Source organism: Guillardia theta (assembly GCF_000315625.1).
Source record: "Guillardia theta CCMP2712 unplaced genomic scaffold GUITHscaffold_2, whole genome shotgun sequence".
NCBI lineage: Eukaryota > Cryptophyceae > Pyrenomonadales > Geminigeraceae > Guillardia > Guillardia theta.
The window spans coordinates 685,086-711,003 of record NW_005434672.1 but is presented as its reverse complement, the minus strand read 5'-3'; the positions used below and the strand labels follow the sequence as shown (position 1 = coordinate 711,003).

Below are 25,918 nucleotides of genomic sequence, written 5' to 3'. Positions count from 1 at the left end.
AAGGAAGTTCGTACACAGATTGTGACTTGTGACTTTTCTCTCTCCCCTCTCTCTCTCTCTCTCTCTCTCTCTCTCTCTCTCTCTCTCTCTCTCTCTCTCTCTCTCTCTCTCTCTCTCTCTCTCTCTCTCTCTCTCTCTCTCTCTCTCTCTCTCTCTCTCTCTCTCTCTCTCTCTCTCTCTCTCTCTCTCTCTCTCTCTCTCTCTCTCTCTCTCTCTCTCTCTCTCTCTCTCCCTAGACGGTTCTTTTTAGACCTCGTACTGATTTTAACTTAACTTTGAGTAGAGGATTCAGTCAACCAAGAGCAGTCGTAACAGTAGGGTGCAATGCGGTGACGGAGAAGCAGGGAGGAAGAGAGGAGCTGGATGGAGGGATGGAGCAGAAAAGTGATGAGGCTGAGGCTGATAGATTTTGCAGTCTTCAGGCGAGATGAGCAAGGAATTTACGCGGGAGGATTTGAAGCATCATGACGGCAAGGTGAAAAGGGTTCTTGTTTTGTTCCTTGTTGAATGGTGGCCAGGTGCCAGACAAACCTATTCTTGTTGGCTTGAGGGTAAGAAGTTGGGATGTTGATGTGAGGATTCATGAGTTTCATCTTGTTAGGGTAAAGTCTATGACGTGACTGCCGGCGCCAACTTCTATGGTGACAACCGATAGCGCGGCATTGCCGGTGACGAGAGGCGGCAGGGCCCGGAGGTCCATACAACTGCTTTGCCGGAAGAGACGCATCAAGAATGCTGGGAAAGATGCAAACGGAACCAGGTGGGTGAGAGTGAGGATGAGGGCTGGAGAATGAACACAAGGTTAGACGCCCTTGATCCCTCCACCGCCGACTTCGGAGAGAAGGAGCTTCACAGGTGAAGGATGGATCTCCATCTCCCACTTACGCTCTTTTCAAGCTTAAACCACTGGGAAAAGTTTTTTTCCGACAAGTACTCGCTCGTGGGGACCATCAGAGACTGAAGAGAGATGTTCATCTTTCTACAATCAATATCATAATGTACAAGACAAGACTTGAACTCTTCAACCCTCTTCATCTCCTACGTGATCATTTCCTCCGATCATATTTGACAAAGTTTGCAAGTCGAGAGATTGGAGGTGCTGTAGCTGACCACTGCGGACAAGGAGAAGCATCGAGTTCATCATCCTCCTCAACTGCTGCGCGTGTCGAAGAGCATTTGCCTTCACCTGCCGTACAGCAGCTTCATGCTTTCTTCTCATGTGTTCCATCCCCCGTTCCAGTAGTTCCGACAGCTCCTTGTAGTCCCTCACCTTCTGCACAAGCAGTTCACGCTCCTCTTGCAGCTCTCCGTCCTCTTGATCTTCATTTCTCCCCTGTACCTTCTCGCTTCCCCTCATCCTTGCAGCTTCGATGTTGTCATGACCTCGTTCTGTTCGGGCCTGTCCATACGCTTGCTGCATCCTCGTCCCTTCCTTGGTCTCTACAATTGATGTTGCGCCTTGAGACCCTTGCGCAAGAGCAGGAGCACAGATGGAAGCTATTCTCTTCAATTCCTCCCGCGTGCTCGCATGGATGTCCCTCGTCTCGTGTAGCACTGCAGTGATGATCGCCATATGCTCCCGCAGCCTCGTCTGCATCCTGCGAGCAGCCGCGCGAAGATAAGTTGATGCGTCGTCGAGCATGCGAATGCAACTGAAGACAAAGTGAGGAAGAGAACGAGGTTGTGGAGGGATGGAATAGTGAACGTTGAGAAGACGATGAAGGAGAGGGTGGGGTTCTCGTACGTGTAAGGATCAAATTTGCAGGTTGGCAGCTGAGGGGGACGGTGCATGTGATTGAATTGCCTGATGAGAAGTTTGAATCGGTGGTTTTGGTTGTCGCTTGTGGGTTGTGGTCGTGGCGATGATAAGGATAATTGACTTTATGATGGTGATAGTGATGACGATAATGATAGTGATTATCATTATTATCATTATTATCATGATGACAATGATTATGACGATGACAACGATGACGATGACGATGATTATTAATAGTTTAATAATCATGATCATGATCATGTTAATGGTAATGGCAATGATAGTGATGACGATCATGATAATGATATGATGGTGATGTTGATGGTGATAAAGTTCATGGTGATAAAGTTCATGGTAATGATAATGCTCATAGTAATTGAAATGGTAATGGTAATGATAATGGTCATATGTTCACGATAAATACAATGATAGCGATGACGATCAAGATGAGGATGACGACGATTCGATCTAGTGATTTTCGTACCTCTCCACCTGACGTGCAATTCTCGAGGATTGTAATGTCTCGTCATGTTCTCGGTTTCTGATCACAAGTGAGGAGCACAAAGAGGAGGAGAGGAGGAGGGGAGAGGCCAAGGATGGCGAAAAGGACTTACTGAAGTGACGGACAGAGAAGTACAAGGTGTAGGGAGGAAGCGATCTGCCGAGAGTCAAGCAGTCTACCAACAGTCTCGTGCTCCTCCACTGATCAGGCACCTGCAGGACGAGAGACTCGATAGCACCAATAGCAAAAGATGTTTGCTGTAGTAGCCATCAGCAGGAGAGGGAGGAAGAGGGACGGATGGATGGCTGCAGAAAGGGAGAAACAAACCTGCATGTCGTTGGTCTGAGTTCGCATTTGATGTCTGAAAACACTCGTGATGAGGAGGAGAAGCCGAGGGCATTTGGTATTGACATGTTAGGGAAGAATGGCAAGCGCAGGAAACGCAGAGAGGGATTTGATCAGGAGGAATAAGGAATAACCCAAGAAAGGATGGAGAAAGGAAACGAAGGGGAGGGAGAGGGTGGAGAAGATGGAAGAAGATAAGACAAAAGAGAGGAGGGGGAGAAGGAGGAAGGTAAGGAGGTAGAGGATACATAAAGGGACAACCTCATTCCTTCCATCTCTTCAAACATGAGCTCCATGTTTGAGTTGCTGAGGTGAAGATCTGCCTGAAGCTCTTCAATCTGAGACTGCAAAGCTCTCAGATTAAGGCAGCAAGTTGGGAAAGGCAAAACAATAGACCGAGGAGGGGAAGGAGGAGGGAGGAGGGAGGGGAAGGAGGAGGACAAGGAGGCGATAATGGATCATGAGGCAGGAGGAATACAGGTGGAGAGAAGAACATCACCCTCAAGACTGATTGAGACATCTTATTTGCATGCTCTACTCCCTCTTTCCGGAAGTTTTCAAGATCCTCGCTCATCATAGCAGCTTTGCAGTGATCGTCATGCATCTCATCTCCTTCATAGCTGACGTCTACTCCCATTTCCCTTGCCCGCCTTCTCAAGGGAGAGGAGACAAAATGATTGTCAGCAGCTTCATAGAGTCATCGCGACCCACTGACCTGTTCGACGTGACGGTCGGACGGGCTGCAGGAGCAAGTGAGTCAGGCAGAAGCAGGCGAGTCTCTGCCACCTTGGGACTTCCTCGTCTTCTCCTTTGCTGCAATCTTGAATGTCTCTCGTTCTCGCTCGAGCTCTTGCACCTGCTCAAACAGACTCTTGTTCGCCACCTCCGACTGTCTCAACTGCCATGAGAGCTGCAGCAGCGCAAGTCAGAAGCAGAGCATGCGCATATGGAAAAGAAACAACGTGAGTGAGTTGCTGCTCCAAGCTTCTCAGCTTCTTCTTTGCGTCTTCTGAGTCCTCCTCTAACCCAGCGATGTAGTCCCGAAGAGCTCCGTCGTGGATGGCGATCTGACAGAATCGTTGACTGCCGTCCACAACCACCACCGCCCCTTCTTCAGCGTCATCGTATCTCCTTCTCCCCTTTTTCTACTCCCTTCCTCACCTCTAGCGCCTCTTCTAGATTGTCGGCATCTGAGTTCGCGACCTCAACCAATCGATTTGCCTCGTCGAGTTGGAGCGACAGGAAGGAGCTAACGGCGCGCTCCTGCTGATGACGTCATATCTTCCTTCTTCACAGCATGTCAAAGTTCCTTCGCCAGTTGCTCCATCAGGTTGTCGACCTCTGCCTCTAGACTGCTGCTGGGTGCTTGCTCGCCATGCCCTCCTGCTTCCTCCCTGAGCTGCTGCAGACGTGCTAGTCGCTCCTCCAAGCGCTTAACAAGCAGCTCACGATCCTCTTCCCTCCTCCTCACCCACTCTCTCTCAATCTTGAATGCGTCTCTCAGCTCCATCACCTCCTCTTCCAACCTCCTTCTCTCTTCTTCTCCTGCTCTTGTAGTATCTAATCCTCCAGCTCTCGCTTCTCTTTCTGTTCTTGTAATCTCCGTGCTTCTCTCTCTTTCCTTGACATCTCTTGGCTGACTGTCTCGTTCACATTCTCTTCTGCTCCTCTTGCTGAAGCTTTCTTGCTCATCGTCCGTCAGCTGCTTCAACGTCTTCTCTTCACGGCTCGCAGCCTCTGCTTCCGCTGCTGCTTCTGACGTGTTGTTGGCGTCGATCCTTGCCTGACTCTCGTCGGGCGCACACGAAACTTCAACTCCACCTCCTTTCTCCTCCTGCAGTCTTGTCACTTTCACTCACCGCCGGGCGAGGCACCTTGAGCTCGCGGGCTAGGAGGAAGAGCTTCTCATTCTCAGCCTCCAGGCATTCGATGTAATTCTTCAGCAGCATCCCACAACTTGATTCAGACAAGCTTCCGAACATTCTCACGACTCGCTGATTTTCTTCCTCGTCTGTTTACTCGTCAAGCGTTTTCTCTCCTCCTCGCTCATCTCACCAGCTTCTTCTGTGTAAGCAGCGACTGCCATCTCGAGCGAATTTTTGATGTCTAGCAGATTTCGACCCACCTCATCCTGAGCAGCCGGTCACTGGGAGAGATGCGGTAGAGCACAACCTTAGCTTGGGTTAGACAATCTTGGAGCGAGGAGATGATGCCAGACAAGAGCACATTCTGCTGCTGCGACTTGAGCCTCATCACGGCGACCTTGAGCTTCTCCTGCGCTAGCTCTGCTCGCAACTTCTTTGCCTCAACCATCTTGCGATCCTCGTCGGGTGTTGCATGAGCAGACGTCACGGGGTTTCGGAGTTCCTCGTTTGGGTTCCTCAAGTGTTGGATCTGCACGTGCTGGTCACGCAGGTTTGCGCATCCTGAACCCTAAACCCTAAACCCTCACCGTCAACTGCAGCTCCTCGCCTCGCTGGCGCTCCTTCATAAGCGACTCCTGCAAACCTGGTTACCCACACTCGCCATCCTCGTCGTCATGGACCTGCAGCTCGTGGACGTCTTGCTGGTAGGACTCCAAGGAGGCGCTGAGGGCTGACATGATCGCCTCTACCGTCAAGTCTCTTCCCTCTGCGTCTTGGCTACCATCACGCGGATGCTGCAGACCGTCGACCTTGAGCGCCCCCGTCAGCGAGCGATGCAGAGAGAAGAAAGGATTGACATGGTGCAGGCGATTGACTTCAAGTTGGGCTTGACGATACAGCAAGTCAGAAAACCTGAGGCATCATGAGAATAGACACAGGATTTGACATTGACCTCTCTCGACATCGCACAAGTAGATGCTCGATGTAAGATATACTTGTTTCCGCTTGCTGCATGCCATGTTACTTTCCTTCCTACGGGATGCACTGAACCTCAAGAGATCCCCAAGAGATGTTCGGCTGCAAACTCGCTCGAGTTTTCGCCTCCTCGACCATCTCTTGCTTGTCATCCTACCAACTGACGTCAATAATTATCATCCTTGATATCAACGTTGTCGTGGCTTCATGCTGTCCACCAACCCAACAAACAAACAAGTGCCTGTGCATGTTTGCTCGCATCACCTCATGAACGACAGCTCGCTGCTTCTGCTTCTTCACAGCAAGCTTCTTCATGTCCTCCTCCATTGCGTTCCTGTAGTGTAGCTGCAGCATGGAGACCTGCTGAGGTTCTTTCAGCCGAGGGAGCTAGCTTTGACCGTGTTTACTTCTCTCAGCGCGAGAACTTGAGCATCATCGAACCAAGACAACACCTCTTCCTGCACCACTCGCCTCATTGACCCTCCTCTTCAGCTCCCTCTAGTTCACCTTTCCATCTTGCTCGTTGCGAAAGTGTGGGGTAGGTGAGTTTAGCCTGTTGCAAGATTCTTGCAGCAGCCTTTGAGCATACTGCTAGAAGAGTCAGAAGCGATGGCATAGGTATGAAGGTACAGCAGATCAGAGGATGAGACCTCGAGAGTTTGCTTGCAGTCAGCATTCATGACATTGTTCGATTGCTCGTAGAATGTCCTGATGAGATCCAGCGATCTGAGATGATCCAGCCTTTCAGACAACAGCTGTTCGCAGAGCTCTTGGACGACATCTGATGCCTCTCGATCACCGAAAGAAACATGGAAAGATGAGACTTTGAGCAAAGCGAGCTCAGCTTTAACAAGAGCGTGTTCGAGCTTGAACCTCTCAGCTCGCATGGAGTTGAGGCTCATCTCGAGTGCTCTCACTCGGCTATCATTATTTTCCGAGGCGATGGCCTCATTTCTTTTCCAGCAGAGGTCTTCTGCCTCGGATTCGAGTGACTTGATTCGGTCTAGGATTTCATTGCGGAGGGTCTCAGTCTCGGCCTGCAAACTTTTGGAGTACTGTCGCTCTTGTTGGAGGATCTCAGCCAGCAAGAGGTACTGGTTGGTCAGCTCCTCTGCTGGGATGTTTCCTTGCAGCACTACAATCTTCGTCTTCAATCCCTCAAGCTCTTCCATCAGGCACTTGACCTCCTCTGACTGCTCCGACAGTGCAGGATTCCCTGCGCCAGATTCTGTGATCTTGACCGGCACATGCGTCAGCTGCAGCTCTTGTCGCCTCATGCCTTCCCTCTTGTGTCCTTCTTCTTCCTCTCCTCCTCCTACTTGTTCTGCTTCTTCCTTTCTTCTTCCTTCCTCCGCCCTGTTCGCGCCATCCGCCTCGTTCGTTGGGTGCTCTATTGGGCCATGTTCATGGACCAACCACCTTGCCTCAGAGCAGAACAGTAACGGTCTAACGCTTTGAACCGGCATGTAACGATCATAACGGGTAGACCGACATGCCGTGCGCAGATTGTGAGAAGAACTCCAAGCTACGATCAGCGGTGAGTGAACAAGATGAGAAGAGATGACAAGGTTGGGTGCAGTGCTGACATCTTTAAACATCTTTAACCATATTCACCCAAAGAAACTTGTGCTCAACTTTAGTTGAATATATATCTGCAAATAGCAATCTGATGTTGGAATTGATTTCCTGGTATTCCTCTTGTTTCCACAGGTGATCTGTCCTGACCCGTGGAGAAGTGGAGCACGAGATGAAGCAACGTCAGACGGCCGCAAGAAGGGAGAGAACAAGCTGCTCACCACTCGTCAGCGATACTCTCCCTATGGAGGACGCGCAGCCCTCGGAGTGAACCAGAAGTGTCAGGTGCTGCACCAGCTGACCGGCCAACCCTCATGGCTGAGCTCAGGTCTGCTTCCGCCAGCTTCCATCAGGGGGTAAATGGTGCCAGGAGTGCGCGCACAGTGAGGGACGTGACGAGGAGTCGAGGATGAGTTGACCTGATCTCAGATCGCGGCATCTGCTATATCTGTGGGAAGCAGATTCTTGATACTTCCATGTACACTCACCACGACAACCCCTACGTCGAGCGAGGGTTCGGCAAACCAACAACAAAGAAAGAATTCATTCCAACTCTTCCCACAGTATCTGCAGTTGAGCTCAAATCTTCCTCTCATGGCAAGGAATCAGGTCAAAGTCCCCAAGAAGAAAGATGACAAGGACGACGTTGACCTCGCGCTTCAACAAGCTGAGGAAAACTTGGCTAGTCGCTCACAAGGTCTTAACATGCTTGTTGTGCAGAAAGCGAAGAACAGATCCACTCAAGGGGCAGAGACAGTAGAAGAAGAAAAGATCGAGAAGGCCAAGAAAGCTTTCGACGATGAGATCGCGGATTTCATCCCAGCCGATAAATTCACCAAGAGCAGGTTGCTGCTCCCATCCCTGCACTTGCCCCGCATGCCTCTAGATGCCAGCACTTGGTGAATCTTAGCAGGCCAGGCTATGTTTTTAAGATGGACTGGAAGGGCCTCGGTTACTATCTTGACGGCCTCAAGCCGGTGAGCTGGATGTGTGGCTGCTGAGGAGCTTGACCGTTATCGCCTCTATGCTTTGTGTTCCCTGCCAGCCTGTGGAGAAGGCGCGAGGTGCGGAATGTGAAACAGGCATGAGGGCGATGACAAGCGTGTAGCTGGACCTCAACCCACGCGAAGTGTCGGCGATTGGACAGAGCTGAGAGCGCCTGACGGACGGCTCTACTACTTCAACGATAAGACGAGTACCTCTTTACACCTGCCCTCTCCTCGCCTCAAACTCCTCAGATGTGACTCAATGGAACGTTCCTCAAGAGTTCGAAGAGATCGAGAAGCAAGGTCTTCCCCCTCCTTGTCTGTCATGACGCTGACGCTGTGCAGCGCCCAAGTCGCATAATGGATGGACCGAGTACACAACACACAACGACAAGCGATATTACCACAATTCTACGGTGACCCCTCGTCTATCCTCGATTGTCATGTCCTCATGTCGAATTTTCACTCGTCAGACGGGAGAGACCACGTGGGTACCACCAAAAGGTTGGCCATACTGAAGGAACGAGAACAGACAATGAATCTTTTTATCCGGCCTCCCCTGCAATCGTATGTGCGAATCTTACTTATCCTTCGTTTGATTGATCGCTGCGATCGTTTCAACCTCCTTGACCTTGTGTTTTCTAACGTGATAACATAATTTTCTTCAATCTGATCGAGATATTTTCATGGGTTTGGTAGAGTAAGCGTAAAGCTGTCCTCCGGCTGACATCATCGCAGTCAGTCTGCATCCTCCTCCTCCCCCATCATCCCCCTACCCCATACCTCTCCTCTCCTCCAACCTCTTTCCTATCCTGTTGCTCCCCACCCAACTCCTCTCCTACTGTTCGCTTCACCTGTGGAGACGTGCAGAACTTGGGCAGTTCCATCTGTCCGATTCACTTTCCCCTCGCTCCATTTTTCTGTCTGTTGAGCATCGTCAGTCGAGTCTTCTTCCCCTCCCCAAGCACAACCTTGCCGCTACCCAACCGCAGGATTGTTTCTCGCAGAGTTCCCTGCACGAGGTCACGGCGCGGCAAGGAGGAGGTAGAGCACCTTCGCCACGTTTCTCAGGTGAGACTCGATCGGCAACCCGAACGCCGTTTGCGGGTTTGACTGCAAGGCAGTCAGAAACTCTCAGACCGCCCGGCAGGTTCACCAAGTTGTAGGGGGAGTTGTAAACACCACTACAAGATGCCGTGCTCAACATGTGATGCAGCGACCCAATCACATTCTCAAATCTCTCAATCTTCTCATGCTCCATCTTGCTTTCCTCTAACTCACTCATACTCCGATAATGCGCTTCAAGTTCCGAGCGAACTTCTAGTCCTCGAGTCATCACCGACGTCAGGTAAGCTTTCCGCAGATAGAAGTTGTGTGCATGCTTTCTGCTGTGAAATCCTCTCCACAGCTTCTGCACTAGCGTGGCATTACAATCCCAGAAGGCTCGTCGAGTCTGTGCGTCCCTTTCTTCTTGTTTCACTTCGAACGCCAACCGACCGAGGTGTCCTCGATAAAGTCGCTCTAGAGTGATAGCCGCCTTCCGATCGGTTCCATGCACGATTCCACACATCATTCTTCTTGCACTGCTTTGTATTGTAAGAGCAGCAACTCGCTCTACTTTCGCACTCTGTTCTCTTTTCTCCAAGGAGTCTAGTAAGCCTACAAGCACGATGCCTGGCATGTCTTGAGCGAAGCGGAAGCTGCTCTCATTGCGGTGGAGCAAGTAAAGAAGTCCAGTTGCTTGATCCTCCTCTTCATGCTTTTCACTCTCTTGAGGTTCCTCGTCAGCCATCCAGAAGCTTATTCAGGACCCAGGCTATCCACTTTCACGTAATTGGAAGATGAAATTCGCAATGCAATTTCAAATGGACTCTCTGCTTATCATGATCAAGAGTGTTACTCCGCCTGGGTCATTCTCATCATTCAGCTTCTTGCAATCTCGTCCCGTCTCTTCTCTTCTCCTCTTCTCTCCTCTCCTGCGGTTTCGCTCGCTTCCTTGGAGGGCCACAAACGGCAAACCGTTGATTGCTTTGTGACCTCATCCCCGCTCATACCGCAGCACTCTGCCGCTCACCGGAGTCCTGGCTCACTGGCCACTCACAGGCCCTTTTAACTTAACTTTGAGTAAAGAAGTCACCAGGCCCTCACTCAGCTGCGCTCACTCGACTCCGGCGACTCAATCGGATCGGCCTAGCCGCGGACCCGGGCATGCCGCTATCACGGGCCGGGCCGAGTAGTCTCAGAGTCGAGCAAGGCGGCGGGGCCGAGGCGCTGCGCCGCTCCGAGGGCCGCCGCATAGACGGTTCAACTTGCGGCGGTTACCAGCCTACTAACTTGGGCCCCGCGATCATCGTGTTGACGGTTACATCAGTAGGCTCAGCCGTTCAACTTTTAATGATGTTCTTGGCTGTCTTTTGCGCCTTCTCACCCGCGTTCTTTCCCTTGGTCTTCACCTCGATCAAAGCCTGTCAGGCTTAGGGTCAGCTCAACCGCTTCAGCACGTCAGGGATCAACCGACGGCAGCTGGTACTTCTCCTGCAGAAAGGAGGCTAACGTTTTCTCCCAGTAGCCCTGAAACATAATCTAGCAGCTTTCCGAGTCAGCCCCCTCTTGTCTTCCTCAGATGTACCTCATGCTGCTTCCTCCCGTCGCTCTCTGAGAGCAGCGTAATGGATGAGCTAGCGGCGAACATCTCACGCATTTCACTTGCGAACTCCTGCGAGAGAAGTCGGGTGAGAGGAAACAGATTCAAAACCCACGCCAAGAGGGTGGCAGACCTCAGGATTGAGCCCGAGAAGTTCCAGTCCCCGTAGGAGTGTTACGTTGTGACCACGTCGACTGACACAAAGAAGCTGAAGTTTCAGATACGCAGCCCACGAAAAGGAGACAGAGCAAGGTCGTTATGGTAGCAGCAGTGCTTGGAGGGGGAGGGAAGGGCAGGGGGAGAAGGAGGAATGAGGGGGATTGAGGTTGAGCCGACGAGGGGATAGTCATCACTTGTCTGTCTTGATGTAGATCCCCGGTGCTTTCGCCAGCATCTTCCCATCTGAGCCACAAGGTTCAGCGTCCGGAGTTGATCTTCTTTCCTTACTCGGCTGTTTCTCGTACTTGGCCGGATGAATTTGAGGGTTTTTGAGTCGACCTCCCTTTAAGAAAGAAGGCCGAGTGAACAGCCAGCATCAGGCAACGGTAGGAGCGGAGGAGGAGGAGAGGACCTGAATACGAAAGAAATGCTGCAGACGAGAGAAGAAACGAGTCTTGAGATCTCCACGCGATAGATGTGTAGGAATAGGACCTTCAACACTGGAGTCTCCCTGGTGCGTCTAGTGAGAGGACGCGGTACAACGACAGGTAGTAGGGGAGAGGCAAGAGAACTTGAAGGAGGAGACTCACAGCGTAAAGAGCATCGCAGAGGATCGGATCAAGAATGACCATGGAAGGCGTCAGAGGATCAAGGAGGCCCTCCTTCTCTACGTAGTCATCCAACGCCTTGCGGCACTCGAGGATAGAGTAGTATGCTTGCTTGTCCTCATTGAAGAGAGATCCGTACATGGACCTGTGCGGCCTATGAAGCTCCTCCAACGTGATAGGCCGAGGAGGCTGTTTGCCGTTGCTAGCTTCCTCCTCCTTCTGCCTCTGCTCCATCGCTCCTTCGTATGTCTCTGCATGCGGCAACGGAGCGAAGTCGAGGTACTTGGGATGGTTGCGCTTGACCTCAGCGAGCTTCAATGTCCCTTTCTTGTCATTCACTCTGATGACTCCCAGCTGAGAGTAGTGAGCGAGAAATGCTGACAACTTCTTGAAGGAAGACCTGCAAACGGAGCCTTCACTGAGTTCCAACGAGAGGAGGGATCTCGGCGCAAGCACAAAATTCAAGGGAAGGAGAAGACCTATAAGTGAGGCGGGGTGAGGGTAAGAAAAATGCTGGACAGTAGGAGGGGAGCGAGAAAGAGACGAAGATAGTGAGCTGTAAGCTTAAGGACAAGGAAGACATCAATAGACGGGGAAAGAACCTTTTGATATCCAGGAATGCGTTACATGGCCTTACTGGTCGCATGTACTGCAAATAAAATGCACCTGATGAAAACGATAAAGATTGAAGCCTCGGTAGGAAGGAGAGGAGAGGAAACCTGACTCAATCGGAAGCATCTTGTCTTTTACTTTGGTCTTCAGCGCTTGGAACAGACAAAATTCCAACAAGTCCTGACTTGCGTTCAGACCACGAAAAGCATTCATTGACTTACATTCATTTCTTCCGGACTGACTTGAATTCCACTTCCTTCTTCAGAATCCACATCATCCTCCTCGTCTTCCTCACTATGCTGTTCACGGGCTGCTCCCTGTCCGTCTGCTGAGCTCTCGTCCTCGTCTGGAGCTCGAGTGGCTGGGTTGGGTTCAGCTTGATCTGAACGGTTGGCAGGGAGAGCAGCGCTCATGGAAGAGAGAGACACAGTGGGAAGCACTTGATCCTCCTTGAACCCCTCATTAGGTCGTTTTGTTCCGCTTTCTTGCCACAACGTGTCGCCATATACTTGAAGAACCTATTCTAGCTGCATGAACTCGAAGGGCGGGAAGCATCCATACCACCTGAAGCACTTTTCCTTCCCTTGAGTCGCAGGTGGCGGGGTCGAACAAGACGACCCCAACAGCCATGGGCTTATCGTTGCCTTGGACCTGCGATGTCTGTCACTAACAGGCTGCCTCCACATCTGACACCTTCACAGCAGCTATCGTCCCCTTGGGCAGACTCTCTTGCGAGATCCCTCGGACCCCCGGGAGCATCAGGTCAGCTCCGTTGCAAAGAAATTTACTGACTGGGGAAGGAACTTCGAAGAAAGGGATCGCGTCAGGCGCATTCCATAGAGCCATCACAGTAGGGAACATCGCTCCTCGACCCTCGTCCACCAGTATCGGTACATCCCCTGCAAAGTACACCTGCATCTTTGATCCCCCCCATGCTATTTTCTTCAAACTGATGTCGACTTTGTGAGGGAAAATTAATTCAGCATCTTCTTCACAACTCAGGAATGTCTTAGCGACATCCTGTTTCAGCTTTTTAAGAGTCTGAAGGAAACCAAGTCAAGGATCCAAAGTTTGTGAATGAAGCTAAAGAAGCGGTGTAAAAGTGATTTCTTCGCTCGCTCAAAGATGGATCAAGGAAAAAATTGCGAGAATACCAGTCAAGACAGCAGAGGAGGATGAAAGGAGAACCAGAGAGAGGAAAGAGGGAGTGAAAGGACAGACACGGGGAGGATTGAAACAAGCAAGGGTGCGAATCTGAATGGAATTGAGAGTATGGGAAGGAGAGAGAAGGAGAGGGGGTGCAGGAGGAGGGTGATGTAAACACAAGGAGCAGGATGCTTACTTTGCCTCCCACGCTGCTGCTTCCCTTGAACTCCACCGTCCGCTTGAACATGGCGGCGGTCCTCCTTGCTCCTTCCTTCAAGACTTCGTTTAGAGGCTGTGATTTTTCACTATCTTCACTCAAAGTTAGGTGAAAAATCAGTACGAGGACAATCACGGGCCTCCGGCCCGGAAGTCCGATCGGCGGCCGACTGACCGTCGGACCGTCTCAGACGGTGAGCCTGCTGCCAGTGACGGTCACGGCTAGGTGGCGGCGCGTTTGCGAGCCAAGACCTCAGTCATGGCATATCCAGCGCGATGTTTGCGAATCTTCTCAGAGCGGCTGTAAGGTCAGTACGGCGAGGGCTCGCTCAGTCGGACCCTTGATCTCGGTTCCCAGGGATGTGAAAGCTTCGTTGAGCATTGAGCGAATAGTGCGAGCAAGGTTGTCATGCGCCGTGGGAAGCTTGGAGGATCGACGCTTGCAGGTCTGGAGATGATGCGCAGCAACGGAAGGATCGCACTGGCAGATCGGCATGCCATGGAGATAGCAGTCGAGCACTGCCGCATGATATCTGAGCATAGCGATGCGGGAAGGCCTTGAGGGGATAGTAGCTCGAGACTCGCATCGGAGAGTGGCTCAGGTCCCGCTCAGGAAAATGAGCGAAGATGGTAGACTGCAAGCCCCTATCCTGCGACTTGAGCGAGTACGTCTTTCGGCTGTGCAAGGTGAGGATATCACGCTGCTGATCGGTGAGGGCAACGCGAGCATGCACATGGCGAGGAAACACTCGCATGACAAGAGGAGTCACATTGCGCTGCGCAGGCGGGGGAATGAAGTGCTCATGAGACGAGTCGACGAGAGCGCGCAAGCCAGGTATGTGTACTACATATGCCGGGGGGGCGTCCTGCGTCATCAGGCACAGCAGCCGGGTCAGGTGGGATCCCCGCGCCATCTGCAGCCGGTGCATGAGTCCTCACGCGACGGTCCTCTGAGTTTACGACGGTAGAGAATCGCTCCAGCATTATGAACAAAGTCGTGCACCTCAACGAAGAAGGTCGCCAGAGGATGCTTCTGGGCACGGAGAGACCTCGAGCAGGCGGACACATGGAGGCTGGGCGCTTGCTGACGGTACCGTTCCAAGTAATGCAAACAGTCGTTAACGTCCCCTGCTGTGCCGGTATCGCGGTCCTTGCTTGAGGCACTGCTATTTACCTTGTGCGAGGAATCGAGCGATGGATGGAGTTTTACTCGCAGAAGGTAAAAAGTGCCTCAAGCAGCAAAAAGCGGCATGAACTCGTCCCCTCCCCGACTATGCTGAACGAGGGCAAGCTTCGTTCGCTCGGAGCTGACTGGCAAAACCATCAGGCGTACGGCCCCAAAAGTGCCTCCGTTAGGTAAGGTAAGCAAAACCACTTGAGGCACTTTTTACCTTCTGCGAGTAAAACTCAAGCTGCGAGGAGAACCAAGACCTACACGCACACAACACGCAACGACAAAGGCTGCGCAAACACTCAACACACCGTGACACGAGCCCCCCCAAAAAAAAATTTATCCAGCACTGCTGGCAACCAGCAGTGCTGTTCAATTCACTTTCATGGTCTACAAGAATGCCTCACGTCAGAAGTCGCTCCGAGGCTTTCTGGGCAATCAAACAATAGCTGGCAGCCACGGAGGCTGCAGCAGCTCAACAGCGCAAGAGGAGGAAGATAGCAAAAGGAAGCAGCACAAGTAATGCTCGCGATGCCCTCCGCATTGTCGTGCTGCTGATGAGATGGTTTCTGATCTGCTCGACGGCGACCACCTGCAACACCCAAGAGTCAGAGAGGATCCTTGTTCTCCCTGCTACATCACCTTGAGGAACTGAAGCTTCGCGTGCTTGAAGCAAGCTTCGCGAAGTGCTTGCACCGTCTCCTCAGCGTTTGAGCGGAGGATGTAGATTTGCAAGTTCTTTTTCTCTGCATCAAAGGAGGAGAGGAGGACGGTGCCTGCCTTCACCCCCAGCGCTCCTGCGAAGAGACCGCGAAGGTGAGCAGCGTCTTCGAGCTTAACCGCCGCTTGGAAAGAGATATTGACCTGTATGGTTGAGCTCTGCTCCACAGATTCAATTCCTCCTCTTCCTCTTCCTCTTCCTCTTCCTCCTCCTCCCTGAACCTACTCCAACGACTCCATCACAACCTCTCGTGCCTGTTTTGACTGTTTACAGCCTGCTTCATTAGTTGCTGCTACTTCTCTTTCCATGTTTCTGCTTCTCTTGCCTCTGCCCTCCACTTCAGTCGCGACTGTCAAGTACCTGAGCAATATGATCAAGCACCGCGATGCTCTCGTCGCAGGGAAGGAAGCCGCTGCTGACAACGAGGGAGTAGTTCTGACTCCCAAAGGGGATCAGGGTTCCTCTCACTGTAATTGTTAGCCTCCTCAATGGACCTGCACATCTTCCTCCTCCGTCCTGCAGCTCCACTCGTTCAACATTGTTCAGCTGATCTCGCTGACCTTCGAATAGAACTGAATTCCCCAGCAGAATCTCTCCGCATGTCTCCTCCACCAGCAGATCCAGATCGTTCACCAGCTGCTTACTTGCTGCTGGAGTTCCGGGGGGGTCTGACCAAGCCAGCGTAGCGAGAAAACGAGGAGGAGCTTGAATGCGAGGGGCCATGTAGAAGCAGTAGGAATGTTCCTCGCCTGCGGCTATGGGACGAAGATCTTCAAGGAAGAGGTAGGATGAAGAGGGAGGAAAGCTGGAGCTAGTCTCGGAGAAGTACAGCAAGCTGTCAAGCGTGGGGTGGCCGAAGCCCTGCACCACGTTGGGGAGGAGAGCAAGAGATGCGTTGAGGTCACGGCAGAGAAGGAGAGGGTCTGCAAACACTTTGCTGCAGTCAGACAGGATTTGAAGCTTGACTGCGTTGAGAGGATCCTCGACGGCAAGCTGCTTGTCCTCAAAGATCTGCACCACCTTCCCTTCCTCCGTTCGCCTCCCTGCTGTGATCAGCATTGCTTTCAAAAGCGAAGCCGACGGCGAGACCGAGTCCGCTAGGTTTCGCAATCCTCCCGGCCAGAATCCCAACCCTACACTCAAGATAAGGCGCTGCTTTCGTGCCGTTTGCCCCGCTCCTCTCAAGGACTCACCCAGGTAGCTGCGAGCCAAGGCAGCGAGCCCTGCAGCCACAGGCGCAGCCATAGAAGTTCCCATCTTGGTCAACGTCGCGAGCTTCTCCTGCACCGTCTGGCTGCAGTCGTTTCCCACTTGACCTTCTCGGCACTGGCAGAAATCGAAGATGTAATTGGCCGAGGATTGCAGATTGACGCAGGTTCCTTTTAGCAACGATCCGCACAGGGAGGAGGAGGAGGAGGAGGTTGGCGGAGAAGATGGGCAGCAAGAATTCGAGGAGAGTCGATCATTCGGGAAGGAGCAGTCTGTGCCACAAAACCCGACTTCACAGAGGCATCGCCAACTTCCCCCAACCTCTTGACATGTGCCCTTGCCGCTGCAGTCGCTTGGACAGCTGCGAGGCTCTCACTCGCGCTACTTGAGGCGTTGGCTCACCTGGTTGTCGAGTTGCAGAGAGCATGCAGACAGCAGTTGGCGTTGACGGCCCTGCCGTTGGAACGAGCGCTATGGAGAAGCCCCGGGAGAACCACATCTGGTTTGAGTCTTCCATCCTTGCAGGGACCGCGAGCGCTGAAGGAGAGCACATGTGCGTTGCTGAAGAGTGAGGGGTCGCCCGCCATCTGCCTCCTGCTCATCCTAGACAGAGTCTGCCATGCCAGGTCAAAGGGAAAGGAGGAGCGGCAAAGATACATACCTCTCCTCCATCCTCTTTCGCCAGCAGGCTGGACTCCACGGGTGCGAATGTGGCTCCAACACTCAGACAATTCTTAGCGCTCGCAGGGCTAGCAATGAGCCCGAAACGCTCCTGCTCTCCATCGTTGCCAGCAGCCCAGGAGAAAAAGGCGTCCGGATGCCGATAGATGAAATCGTCCAGCTCATGTGCGTCGATGGTGTAGCTGAAGTCTTGTGTGCCCCACGAGTGCGAGTGAAGGCGGGCTCCGACCTCTTCGTAGGGTTTCAGGTAGATGCTGCTGGGGATGTCATCCAGCACGAAAGGACCTTCCCCGTCGCTGCTGGTCTGCCTCTCTGCGTCTGTGAAAGCAAGCTTACAGGCAGGCGCGACTCCGCTGAAGTTAGCAAGAGGATGCCACGTCACATCCTCAAGAGATCCTGCAATGCTTCCAGCCACATGTGTCCCATGCCCTCCGATGGAATCAAAGCCATCGCCATGCCGGCTGATCCAGTAGACGAGAAGCTTCCTGTGCTTGCGATCGACCTTGTTGTACGTGAGGCTCCGCTTTGAGTCCCTGAAGAAGCAGTGATCGACATCGAGCCCGGAGTCTGCAACATGCACGACCTCTCCACTCCCGTTAACGCCCCTTGCCAAGATCCGGTCTAAGTTATAGAGCAGGTTGCCGGGGGTTTCGCTGGTCTTGGAGAAATAATTTCTCTTCCACAATGGACGAGCACATTCAATCCAATGCACCTCCTGCAACGCAGCAAGCGACCAAGCAATGCCTTGGCATTCTTTCTTGTTGGTCTTGACGGTGAAGACCTTGTCGGAAGTCTTTCTTATCGACCATAAGTGAAATCGGTGTTGCAGCTGAGCGATGAACTTTCCAAGGCGGATTTTAGCGTGCTTGTGGCCCGACTGTGGCGACAAGGTCGTCATCACCCTCAAGGCATCGCAACCTCTCATGTCACTCGAGACCTTATGTTTCGCCTCATAAGTCCCGACGAACTTCACGCGGTAGTCATGCTTCACAGCCATGGTCTCGTTGAAAGATGTCAAGTAAACGATGAAGGCACAGTGTGGCACATAAAACAAGATGCGCGAAGATCGGACTATCGTCGAGAGCACCACAAGACTGCACCAGTCATCCTTCATTTGAATGAGGAACTGAAATGGCCTCTTCGGTTCGCTGTGCCATAGTTTTTCGGCCTTGTAAACGAACGACGGCAAAGAAGATGTCAGTCGTCTCGCGACTTGATCTGTATTGATGTATTCGTTCAAGAGATGTATCCCTCCCTCCAACATGCTACACTTCAATTCTTGCCGAGTTTCCTCATCCTCGTCGTCATTCTTCTCTTCTCTTCTCTTCTCTTCTCTTCTCTCTTCTCTCTTCTCTCTTCTCTCTTCTCTCTTCTCTCTTCTCTCTTCTCTCTTCTCTCTTCTCTCTTCTCTCTTCGTAGATCACTCAAATCTCAACGATCGCATCGGGTCACAACCCGCCACCTGGTACCCCCCCCCCTCCCCCCGCACCCTCCCACCCCCCCTTCAGACATCGGACCCCTCCCACCTGACCCTTCGGTTACTCCTCTGCTGGTCGGCCGTAACGAAAGCGCCGCCATGCGAGCAGCAGCTGTCGCAGTGCTCGTGATCGCTGCCATGCAGATAAGACCTGTGCTGTCAGCATGAGGAGGAGGAAACCCTCCAGACCCCAACCAGGCGGGTCTGGAGCAGAGGGCCTTTGGGTCCTTCCTCGACTCGTGCTCAGGGTGCTCCATCGAAGAATCGGTGGGTTTGATTATCCCTCTAATGTCGGCGCCGACTGATGTTGTAACATGACAGAATGGCACTCTGCAGTGTACGAAATGCACCAAGCCGTGTGGTGCAAAAGTTTTTGCTGCAATCAAGCTGCTTGATTGCCCTTCCATGACGTTTGGGAATGATTCGGGTTCCTTGACCTGTGAGAATTTACCTGTTGGCCCGTACCTGAAATCCTGCAAGAAGTGCTCCAAGAGCGAAGAAGAGCTCAGATGCTTCTGCTCAAATTCCAACGGCCAGGCCATCGAGACAACCATATCTTTAAAAGCCTGTGAATCCTTTGGAAACAACGACGGAGCGTTGGCTTGCCACGTAGAGCCGGCAAAAGCTGAGCTTTAAAGCTTCAAGTTGAGGCAAGGTGAAACATATTTGATGGCATGACTGTGCTGATATAATCATGACATGACTGTGCTGATATAATCATGACAGGAGTTTACGTGCGAATGCATAGCAATCTTCAAGTTGTTGATGGAGACAGCTTGAGCGATCTCGGGTACACGTGACCTGCAACCACGCAGAATGATATTTCATCCTCAAAGGCACTAGCCATGGCTGAAATTGACATTGCGAGTTGCAAGTTTATGTTTTGTACCTAGCAACTGCTCTAGCGATCTATCACCGAGTCACTGAAAAAAACCAAACAAAACCGTGATTCTTGTGATAAGTGCTGTTGTTGCATGCCAGTGGTCACTGTGCACAGCTGCACGGCGTCGTCACCGTAGCGCCACTGGGCCAGCCTGTCGTCGCGGACGGTCGATCGATTTGAGTTTGTGGCAACTGACTTCGGCGAGCCTGACCGTGACAAGATTCGAGTCTGAAAGTTGCAATCCGCCCGCCGTGCCGCCGCACGGAAAACCGAACTGCCCAACGGCACCCGTCGGCGTCTAGCATGCCGCTGCCACTGGCTCAGCCGGGCCTGGCCTGCCGGCCCCTGACCGCTGGTGACTCGGTGGCAGTGATCGGCGCCGTCGGACCGTCACGACCCGGTGACCCCGGGCCCGGCCTCGGATCGGATCCCGACACTGTCCGAGTTTTTGCCTCCCGGAGTCCTCGTGCTGAGTGTAACTTCAGTTACACTCACGCCGGCTCCTGGGCTCCGAACACACTCCGGGCCCGGGCCCGCCGGACACCGGGGAACCCGGGCCGCGTGATACTATACTGAACCTGCGCCGCCGCGTGATACAGAGCGTGATACCCTGGTGATACCAGGCTGAGCTCTGCTCTGCCATCATCGCCCGCCATTGTTGTACCGCATGGCAGTCTGTGAATGCAAATGAGATGAAGGAGCAGCTGGGGTCGCGCCTCCTCCTGCTCCTCCTCCTCCTCCTAGGTTTGGCAGCATCTTCAACTTCTCCGCTCGGAAACCTCAATCGTGACTATGTACTACGAGGAGGATCCGCCAACCTCGGTTCTGGTGTGAAGAACGCATTTCACTCGCTGAAATCTCTCAAACCAGATGCCAATGAATCAAACAACACAGTTACCCAAGGTCTGCGAGTCAATTTACGCAATGGCAAAGATGCCAGAAAGCAGTACGAGCTTCAAGGTCTATACTGAGTCCTGACTCAACGTCATCGATTGATCAACTTCGCAGAATCCGAATTGACTGATATTCAAAACTTCAACTCTGCTGACGAGAATGAAGTTCTCAAGGCTCGGCTTGCTTTGGCTCAGGTGTAACTCTCTCAGAGTTCTGCTCTCTGAAGACGTTCAGGCGGAAATTTTAAGATTGAAGAACAAGATCCACAAATTGACTTACATGGATCGTAGGAATTCTTTCTCTTGTGCTCGCAGGCCTGACATCATCATTGTGTATCCAGGGCTTTACTTTGCGAGCGGGGTTCTCATCGACGTACCGGAAGAGTTTCTGAACGTCTTCTACACTCGAACCTTATCAACTGGCTGACCCCGAGCAGGGATGGACCAACTATTACTCGCAGCCATACTCGCACGGCACCATGTTCACAGATCTGCTCGGAGATGTGAAACCGGCTCTCTGTTTTCTTGTTTGACGATGCGGAACAGGAGCTAGGGACCTTCATCCTTGTGGGAGCGAGATTTCAGAACAGCTCCAGTGAGCTCCTCGGTTGAGCCTGCGCGAATGACACATGCAGAACTGGCACTAGCAGCTATGGGGAGGCGCTCGATCGTCCTCGACACCGACAACGATGGATCAGTTGTAAGCTTAGCGTCTGCAGAGGCGTGGAATGACGTGCGCAGGTCTTTGAGAACGGCGTCTACTGGTACCTCACTGAGTTCTCGGTCAGTTTGCCTCGCTGCCGTCCAGATAAGTGAGCTTTTTGCTGTCTAGTTTGGGTTTTCCGATTCAGATTTCGTCGAGCTGATGGATTGCGATGTCGCTGAACCTGAGAGGTGCTCCTTGCTCGTCTCGTCTGCTCCTCAATCCTCCCGTCACTCGTTCTTCTCCCTCACTTCCCCTTGCCTCCCGGGTTCTTTCATCGGATGCTCAAACTGCTTGATTTGATCTGCTGCAGTCCGAAGCGCCTGAGCTGGTTCATCGACCTCGGATGGGGTGCGTGCGGTGAGGAGAGGGGTGAAGAGGTAATGGAGGAGACAGGCGGCTATCGAGCTGGAAGCCATCTAGACCTCTACAGCAAGACCAAGTGGGAGAAAGTGTTGTACTACGCATGAGGGAGGCAAAGAGAGAAGCGGGGGAATGATCAAGCTTCTTTCTTTCCTTCACCTACGCCTATCGCCTCCCGTGCATCCTTGTCTGGAAATAAGGTGCAGATAGTATAGCAGAAGGTCATGAAAGTCGCTCCGAGCGTCACAGGTGCCTGTAGGGTCTCGTCCCAGCGCTTGTCTCGCATCAGCGCGTAACAAAACAAGATGTGGAGGGCGAGCATGCACTTGGCCATCATGTTCCTGTCACCTCACGCGTCATCGCACGCATGAATCACAACCAACTACCTCGGATCCGCATATTCAAACTGAGCAGCCCCGAGAGAAAACAACCCGATCCCTATGACACAGGCTCCATGCATCTGCAGCAGCGTAGCGTTGTCTTCTCTGATCCATTCAGCATCTGCAAGCAATGAGTGCACAAGCGAGCACGGTCGAGGCATACAAGCAAGCTTGAGCTTGACTGTGATGTCGGGGTCAAAGAAAGTGACACACCCGTAGAAGAAGCACATGATGGAGTTCAAAGAGAAGACTGCTTGAAGGAAAGTCATGGCGGACGCTTCTCGCGGGTAAGGGATGACACGAGAGCAAGGAAGAGGAGCCGAGATGTCGTCAGATGTCCGTCAGATGTCCGTCAGATGTCCGTCAGATGTCCGTCAGATGTCCGTCAGATGTCCGTGCAGCAGTTGGGGTGGGCAAGCATGGCGAAGCACAGTAACAACCTCCCGAGGAGGGGCGGGCAATTGGGGCAGAAGAAACGTTTGAACAAGAAACATATGTGTAAAATTACTGTCTTTTGATGAATCTAAAGGAAGGGCTGAGGCAGCCTCTCCCTGCCCCCCTCCCCTGCTCCCTGCCTTGTTTCCTTGCTCCTCCTTCCCGTCCTCGACTTGCCTCGTGTTTCTCTCGCTCAAGCTTCTCCTTCTTCGGCTTCCCACCACCACTCCGCTCATGACTGTATGGTGAACGACCAAAAGGTGCGCTTGCTCCTAATGGGCAGGGCGAGAGCATGTCGTGCCGGGTCATCCCAACAATGCTGAGGATTCAGCTCAAAGGATGAAGCTTCTTGTGACCTTGGCTCGCTTGACTCTGCTCTTCCATGCCTGCGTGCCCGCAGCCTCTCCATCCTCAGCGCTCATCGTACAATCTCCCCATGTCAAGGTCCCATCTACAGGTCAGGCAGGTCATAGCATCAACGACAGTACCAGCCCGAGCTCGTGGAGCGAGCAAAGCAAGTGGTCTGAGGCGAGCAGCGAGCTACTGCCTGCTGCCTATGACTCTTTCTCGAACCCTCTGATTCAATCTCGAGGTCCAACACAGACATCCAGTGAGGAGGAATCAGAGGCGACGGCTGTATCCATTAGGTTGGTGTTGCTTGTCCGAGGCTCCTCTAAGTTGCTGGCAGTATGCTCACTTCAAGTGTGCTGGTTTGCAATGTGAGGAGACTGACGGGTCAGGACGAGGCCAGCAAGCTCCTCGCTTGGATCGACATGCAAGTGCAGGAGGTGGTGAGGCGGGTAGCCATGCCTCCTGCAAAAGGTGCGAAATGAGAAGTAGATTGACCAAGCTGACGAGCACTCAGCGAGGAGGCAGCAGATGTTTGTTGCTAACTTGACAAGTATCAATGAAGCATGCATTCGCTCCTCATCTCATCTTGCTACAGGAGCTGTCAAGTGCATCTTAGGTGCAGATGCCGGTGAGAATGAGGTAGCGGCAGGGAGAGGAGAAATTGTGATTGGGATCAGAGCTAAGGGCGTATGGATCTGCTGCTGCTGGCTTTGGATCTGTCGACTCGGACTTGGACCTGCAGGTAGAGGTTGAGACGAAGGGCGGAAAAGAGCGCCTGAAGCAGCGTAGCTGTCGTTGAGCAGCAAGAGGAAGCAGCTGAGGACCCCGATGGCTGTGCGAGGCACGTATCTTCCTCGCGTGTTAGTTCGCATGCAAGGTGCGTGCGTTTTCACTTGCCTCCTTATTCATCTCAGCCCCGCGAGCAGGTAAGAAAACTGTCATGATGCGGCGGAGAGAAAACATTCGTATGCTCAAGGTCCTTTCACATGCGGTGCGGTCCATCCTACTCGCCTCCTTCTTCACTCCTCCAATTAACCATCTGATCTTGTCTTGACGTCATCTCCACCAGCTCCGTTCTCGCTTTGGATTGAAGGCTGTCGCGATCTTACGGGTAATCAAGCAGCAATCCACAGTAGAAGAAGGCAAGGAGGCCAGAGGCAGGCAGTGAGAAGAGGAGAGGAGAGGAGGGGAAGGGAGGGTGCAAGGGGAGATAGGTACTTGGTTAGAGAGGGAAATTAGGGAGCAGGAAGGGAGAGAAATCGAATGTAGCAGCTTATGATTTGCAGGCCCGCGTGCCCCTCGTGACGGTTCAGTCCGAAGACGCGACACTTTCATTTGACATCAGGTGTGGAGGGGAGGAGGGGAGGAGGGGAGGGGACTTGAAAGAGAGCAGAGGAGAGGATGACTCTCTGTCAGCGTGCACGAGGAAGAGAACTTCGGGAGGTTTGCCGTGAACTTCCTTGAGGTCTGGCAGGGAGGGGGAGACAAGGGAGTGACAGCCATGCAGGTGATGAGGAGGGTCGACGAGAGAGTGAAGGAGGTTTGAAGGTATCAGGTGGCAAGCAGGTGGGCTGAAGGGAAGGGCAGGTAGTTCTCGCCGTGAAAACATGGAGCAAGAGGAGAGAGATCAATGAAGCCTTCCGAGGTCCGTGGGAAGGGGAGGAAGCCGAAAGCTGATGTAACGGGCAGGAACTCTCAACTCCTTCTCTCTCATCATCATGGTTCTCTTCGTGCTGCAGGTACGGCTGATATCTCTGCTCTGATGCTGAATGTGCGAGCAGAGACTCGATCCTCCTATCCTTCCCAACCTTTTCCTTCCAGTGCTCCCCTTGCGCGGAGCGGCAGCAGGTAATCAGGTCATGCAGATTCACCGATGAGTGAAGATGCAGAGCGTGCGAGGAAGGCGAGGAGGAGAGAAGAAGTAGTCTATGACGTCCTGAAGCCGATTGCAACCATCAGAGGGGTCGACGGCCAACCGAAGATGGTGAGACGAGCGCGCCTCGGTGCCTCGTTTGAGCTCACACGCACAAGCTCTGCCATCGCTCCCCTGCTTCTCCTGCGTCTTGTCGCTCTCCTTTATTTGCTTCTCGCAGGTTATGTATCATCAAGACGCCGATCTCCTTCAAGGCTGGGGCTCAGACAACAAACAGACGGTCCTTCTCTCCTCGCTGCTCCTGTTTGTTCTCCTCGCTCCTGCCTTGTCTCCTCATGCATTCGTATTCTTCTCTTTGGCCAGTGTCTCTGTCTTGTCTGCGGCCTTCCTTATCTGCCATCTCACTCGTTTCATTGTCATTGCCTTCATATTGCCTACCCTCACCTCCTCTTACATTCCCTGCTGCGTCATGCACCCCACCGGACACTGCAGTCCTGCTCTTGAACATTTCTTCTGCCTCTTTTCCCGCGGCAAAGATTTCGTTCGGTTCATTTCTTCTCAGTCACAGAGCTTCTCCTTCCCTTCTGCTTCTACTTTTCCTTGTCCTACTGCTCTTGCTCCTGCCCCTGCCCCTGCCCCTGCCCCTGCCCCTGCCCCTGCTTACTTCTGCTCCTGCTTCTGCTTCTGCTTCTGCTTCTGCTTCTGCTCATGCTCCTGCTCCTGCTTCTGCTTTTGCTCCTTCTGCTCCTTGCCTTGTTCTGGTGTTGTGGAAACGCGTGGAGTGTGAGCTGGAAGGCTGAGAGAAGGAAACAGGCTGGAGAGATTCTTCTCCGCTTCTTCGCCTTCTTCGCCTTGGAGTTCAACTGGTCGCAGGAGTGCCTCTCTATCCGTGAAGGAAGGACTCGCAAGGTTCCATCCTGCCTCATCTCTTCTGAAGCCCTTTCTCTCCCTCCTCACCCTCCGCCAGGTACAAGAGACGGCTTTCCCCTCGTCCGAGCGCTTTCATGTCTTCATCGAAGACTTCCTGGACGAGTCCAACAACGTGGCGAGATGTGTTGATCAAGCTGGTGAGTTGCGAGGGGGAGGCGATGAGGTGACGAAGCTCCCTCGGCAGGACGTCAAAGGATCGAGGATGAATTTCGAAGAGCGTATGACACTCTCTGCGCTAAAGGAGATTTCGAGGCTCTTCTGCAAAGTCCTTTGTGATCGTTTGAAGCATTCAAATGATTCTCCTGTCACCCTCTAAGTAAGTGCATCATGATCGTTAGCCTTCAAGCCGCTCAGTTGTTCGTAAAAACAACATCATAACTACGGTAGCCGGGCTAAAAAGAGTCGTTGCAAGTCTGGGCCAGTGCCCGTAGGCTAAAAAAGAGTCGGTTTCTCTAG

The 25,918-nt window shown here is 52.7% G+C and overlaps 9 protein-coding genes across 9 annotated transcripts; 5 read left to right on the top strand and 4 right to left on the bottom strand.

Moving 5' to 3' along the window:
• Window positions 1–427: 427 nt before the first annotated feature.
• On the top strand, window positions 428–961 carry GUITHDRAFT_99561 (hypothetical protein; the record flags this gene model as incomplete). The annotated part of the gene is made up of 6 exons (XM_005841833.1): window positions 428–475; window positions 519–551; window positions 602–641; window positions 686–760; window positions 807–855; window positions 898–961. The coding sequence occupies 6 exons, from the start codon at window positions 428–430 to the stop codon at window positions 959–961; spliced, it is 309 nt and encodes a 102-aa protein (XP_005841890.1).
• Window positions 962–1,021: 60 nt separating this feature from the next.
• Window positions 1,022–6,723, bottom strand: GUITHDRAFT_99560 (hypothetical protein; the record flags this gene model as incomplete). Its single annotated transcript, XM_005841832.1, has 22 exons — window positions 1,022–1,652; window positions 2,244–2,300; window positions 2,374–2,417; window positions 2,474–2,518; window positions 2,589–2,622; window positions 2,868–2,950; window positions 3,106–3,256; window positions 3,322–3,346; window positions 3,393–3,516; window positions 3,569–3,673; window positions 3,768–3,869; window positions 4,078–4,440; window positions 4,481–4,617; window positions 4,662–4,737; window positions 4,779–5,009; window positions 5,059–5,106; window positions 5,152–5,383; window positions 5,424–5,479; window positions 5,522–5,599; window positions 5,711–5,806; window positions 5,954–6,034; window positions 6,097–6,723. The coding sequence occupies 22 exons, from the start codon at window positions 6,721–6,723 to the stop codon at window positions 1,022–1,024; spliced, it is 3,426 nt and encodes a 1,141-aa protein (XP_005841889.1).
• Window positions 6,724–7,153: 430 nt separating this feature from the next.
• GUITHDRAFT_63088 (hypothetical protein) lies at window positions 7,154–7,656 on the top strand (the record flags this gene model as incomplete). The annotated part of the gene is made up of 3 exons (XM_005841831.1): window positions 7,154–7,306; window positions 7,350–7,404; window positions 7,451–7,656. Coding segments are annotated over 3 exons (414 nt in total), but the record flags the coding sequence as incomplete, so codon positions are not given.
• A 1,015-nt stretch (window positions 7,657–8,671) lies between these two features.
• Window positions 8,672–9,799, bottom strand: GUITHDRAFT_99558 (hypothetical protein; the record flags this gene model as incomplete). The annotated part of the gene is made up of 5 exons (XM_005841830.1): window positions 8,672–8,730; window positions 8,862–8,931; window positions 8,979–9,020; window positions 9,061–9,120; window positions 9,164–9,799. The coding sequence occupies 5 exons, from the start codon at window positions 9,797–9,799 to the stop codon at window positions 8,672–8,674; spliced, it is 867 nt and encodes a 288-aa protein (XP_005841887.1).
• A 592-nt stretch (window positions 9,800–10,391) lies between these two features.
• On the bottom strand, window positions 10,392–12,789 carry GUITHDRAFT_99557 (hypothetical protein; the record flags this gene model as incomplete). The annotated part of the gene is made up of 12 exons (XM_005841829.1): window positions 10,392–10,472; window positions 10,522–10,590; window positions 10,637–10,723; window positions 10,785–10,845; window positions 11,005–11,053; window positions 11,099–11,153; window positions 11,401–11,818; window positions 12,021–12,084; window positions 12,138–12,210; window positions 12,252–12,548; window positions 12,595–12,681; window positions 12,724–12,789. 12 exons carry the CDS (start codon window positions 12,787–12,789, stop codon window positions 10,392–10,394), a joined length of 1,407 nt encoding a protein of 468 aa, XP_005841886.1.
• Window positions 12,790–16,472: 3,683 nt separating this feature from the next.
• Window positions 16,473–17,775, bottom strand: GUITHDRAFT_47822 (hypothetical protein; the record flags this gene model as incomplete). Its single annotated transcript, XM_005841828.1, has 3 exons — window positions 16,473–16,603; window positions 16,960–17,054; window positions 17,189–17,775. Coding segments are annotated over 3 exons (813 nt in total), but the record flags the coding sequence as incomplete, so codon positions are not given.
• Window positions 17,776–18,750: 975 nt separating this feature from the next.
• On the top strand, window positions 18,751–19,287 carry GUITHDRAFT_99554 (hypothetical protein; the record flags this gene model as incomplete). Its single annotated transcript, XM_005841827.1, has 3 exons — window positions 18,751–18,804; window positions 18,850–18,918; window positions 18,973–19,287. 3 exons carry the CDS (start codon window positions 18,751–18,753, stop codon window positions 19,285–19,287), a joined length of 438 nt encoding a protein of 145 aa, XP_005841884.1.
• An 888-nt stretch (window positions 19,288–20,175) lies between these two features.
• GUITHDRAFT_149901 (hypothetical protein) lies at window positions 20,176–22,310 on the top strand. Its single transcript, XM_005841826.1, has 15 exons — window positions 20,176–20,356; window positions 20,405–20,494; window positions 20,543–20,622; window positions 20,663–20,714; window positions 20,769–20,821; window positions 20,865–20,930; window positions 20,974–21,022; window positions 21,063–21,127; window positions 21,169–21,210; window positions 21,260–21,321; window positions 21,444–21,481; window positions 21,527–21,836; window positions 21,882–21,994; window positions 22,037–22,240; window positions 22,263–22,310. The coding sequence occupies exons 1-12, from the start codon at window positions 20,227–20,229 to the stop codon at window positions 21,598–21,600; spliced, it is 801 nt and encodes a 266-aa protein (XP_005841883.1). The 5' UTR covers window positions 20,176–20,226; the 3' UTR covers window positions 21,601–21,836; window positions 21,882–21,994; window positions 22,037–22,240; window positions 22,263–22,310.
• A 337-nt stretch (window positions 22,311–22,647) lies between these two features.
• GUITHDRAFT_99551 (hypothetical protein) lies at window positions 22,648–25,738 on the top strand (the record flags this gene model as incomplete). Its single annotated transcript, XM_005841825.1, has 18 exons — window positions 22,648–22,955; window positions 22,997–23,130; window positions 23,174–23,209; window positions 23,255–23,287; window positions 23,337–23,401; window positions 23,449–23,536; window positions 23,586–23,650; window positions 23,729–23,770; window positions 23,946–24,004; window positions 24,076–24,124; window positions 24,167–24,199; window positions 24,247–24,304; window positions 24,349–24,398; window positions 24,441–24,507; window positions 24,549–24,643; window positions 25,346–25,441; window positions 25,500–25,599; window positions 25,647–25,738. The coding sequence occupies 18 exons, from the start codon at window positions 22,648–22,650 to the stop codon at window positions 25,736–25,738; spliced, it is 1,470 nt and encodes a 489-aa protein (XP_005841882.1).
• Between the last annotated feature and the right edge of the window lie 180 nt (window positions 25,739–25,918).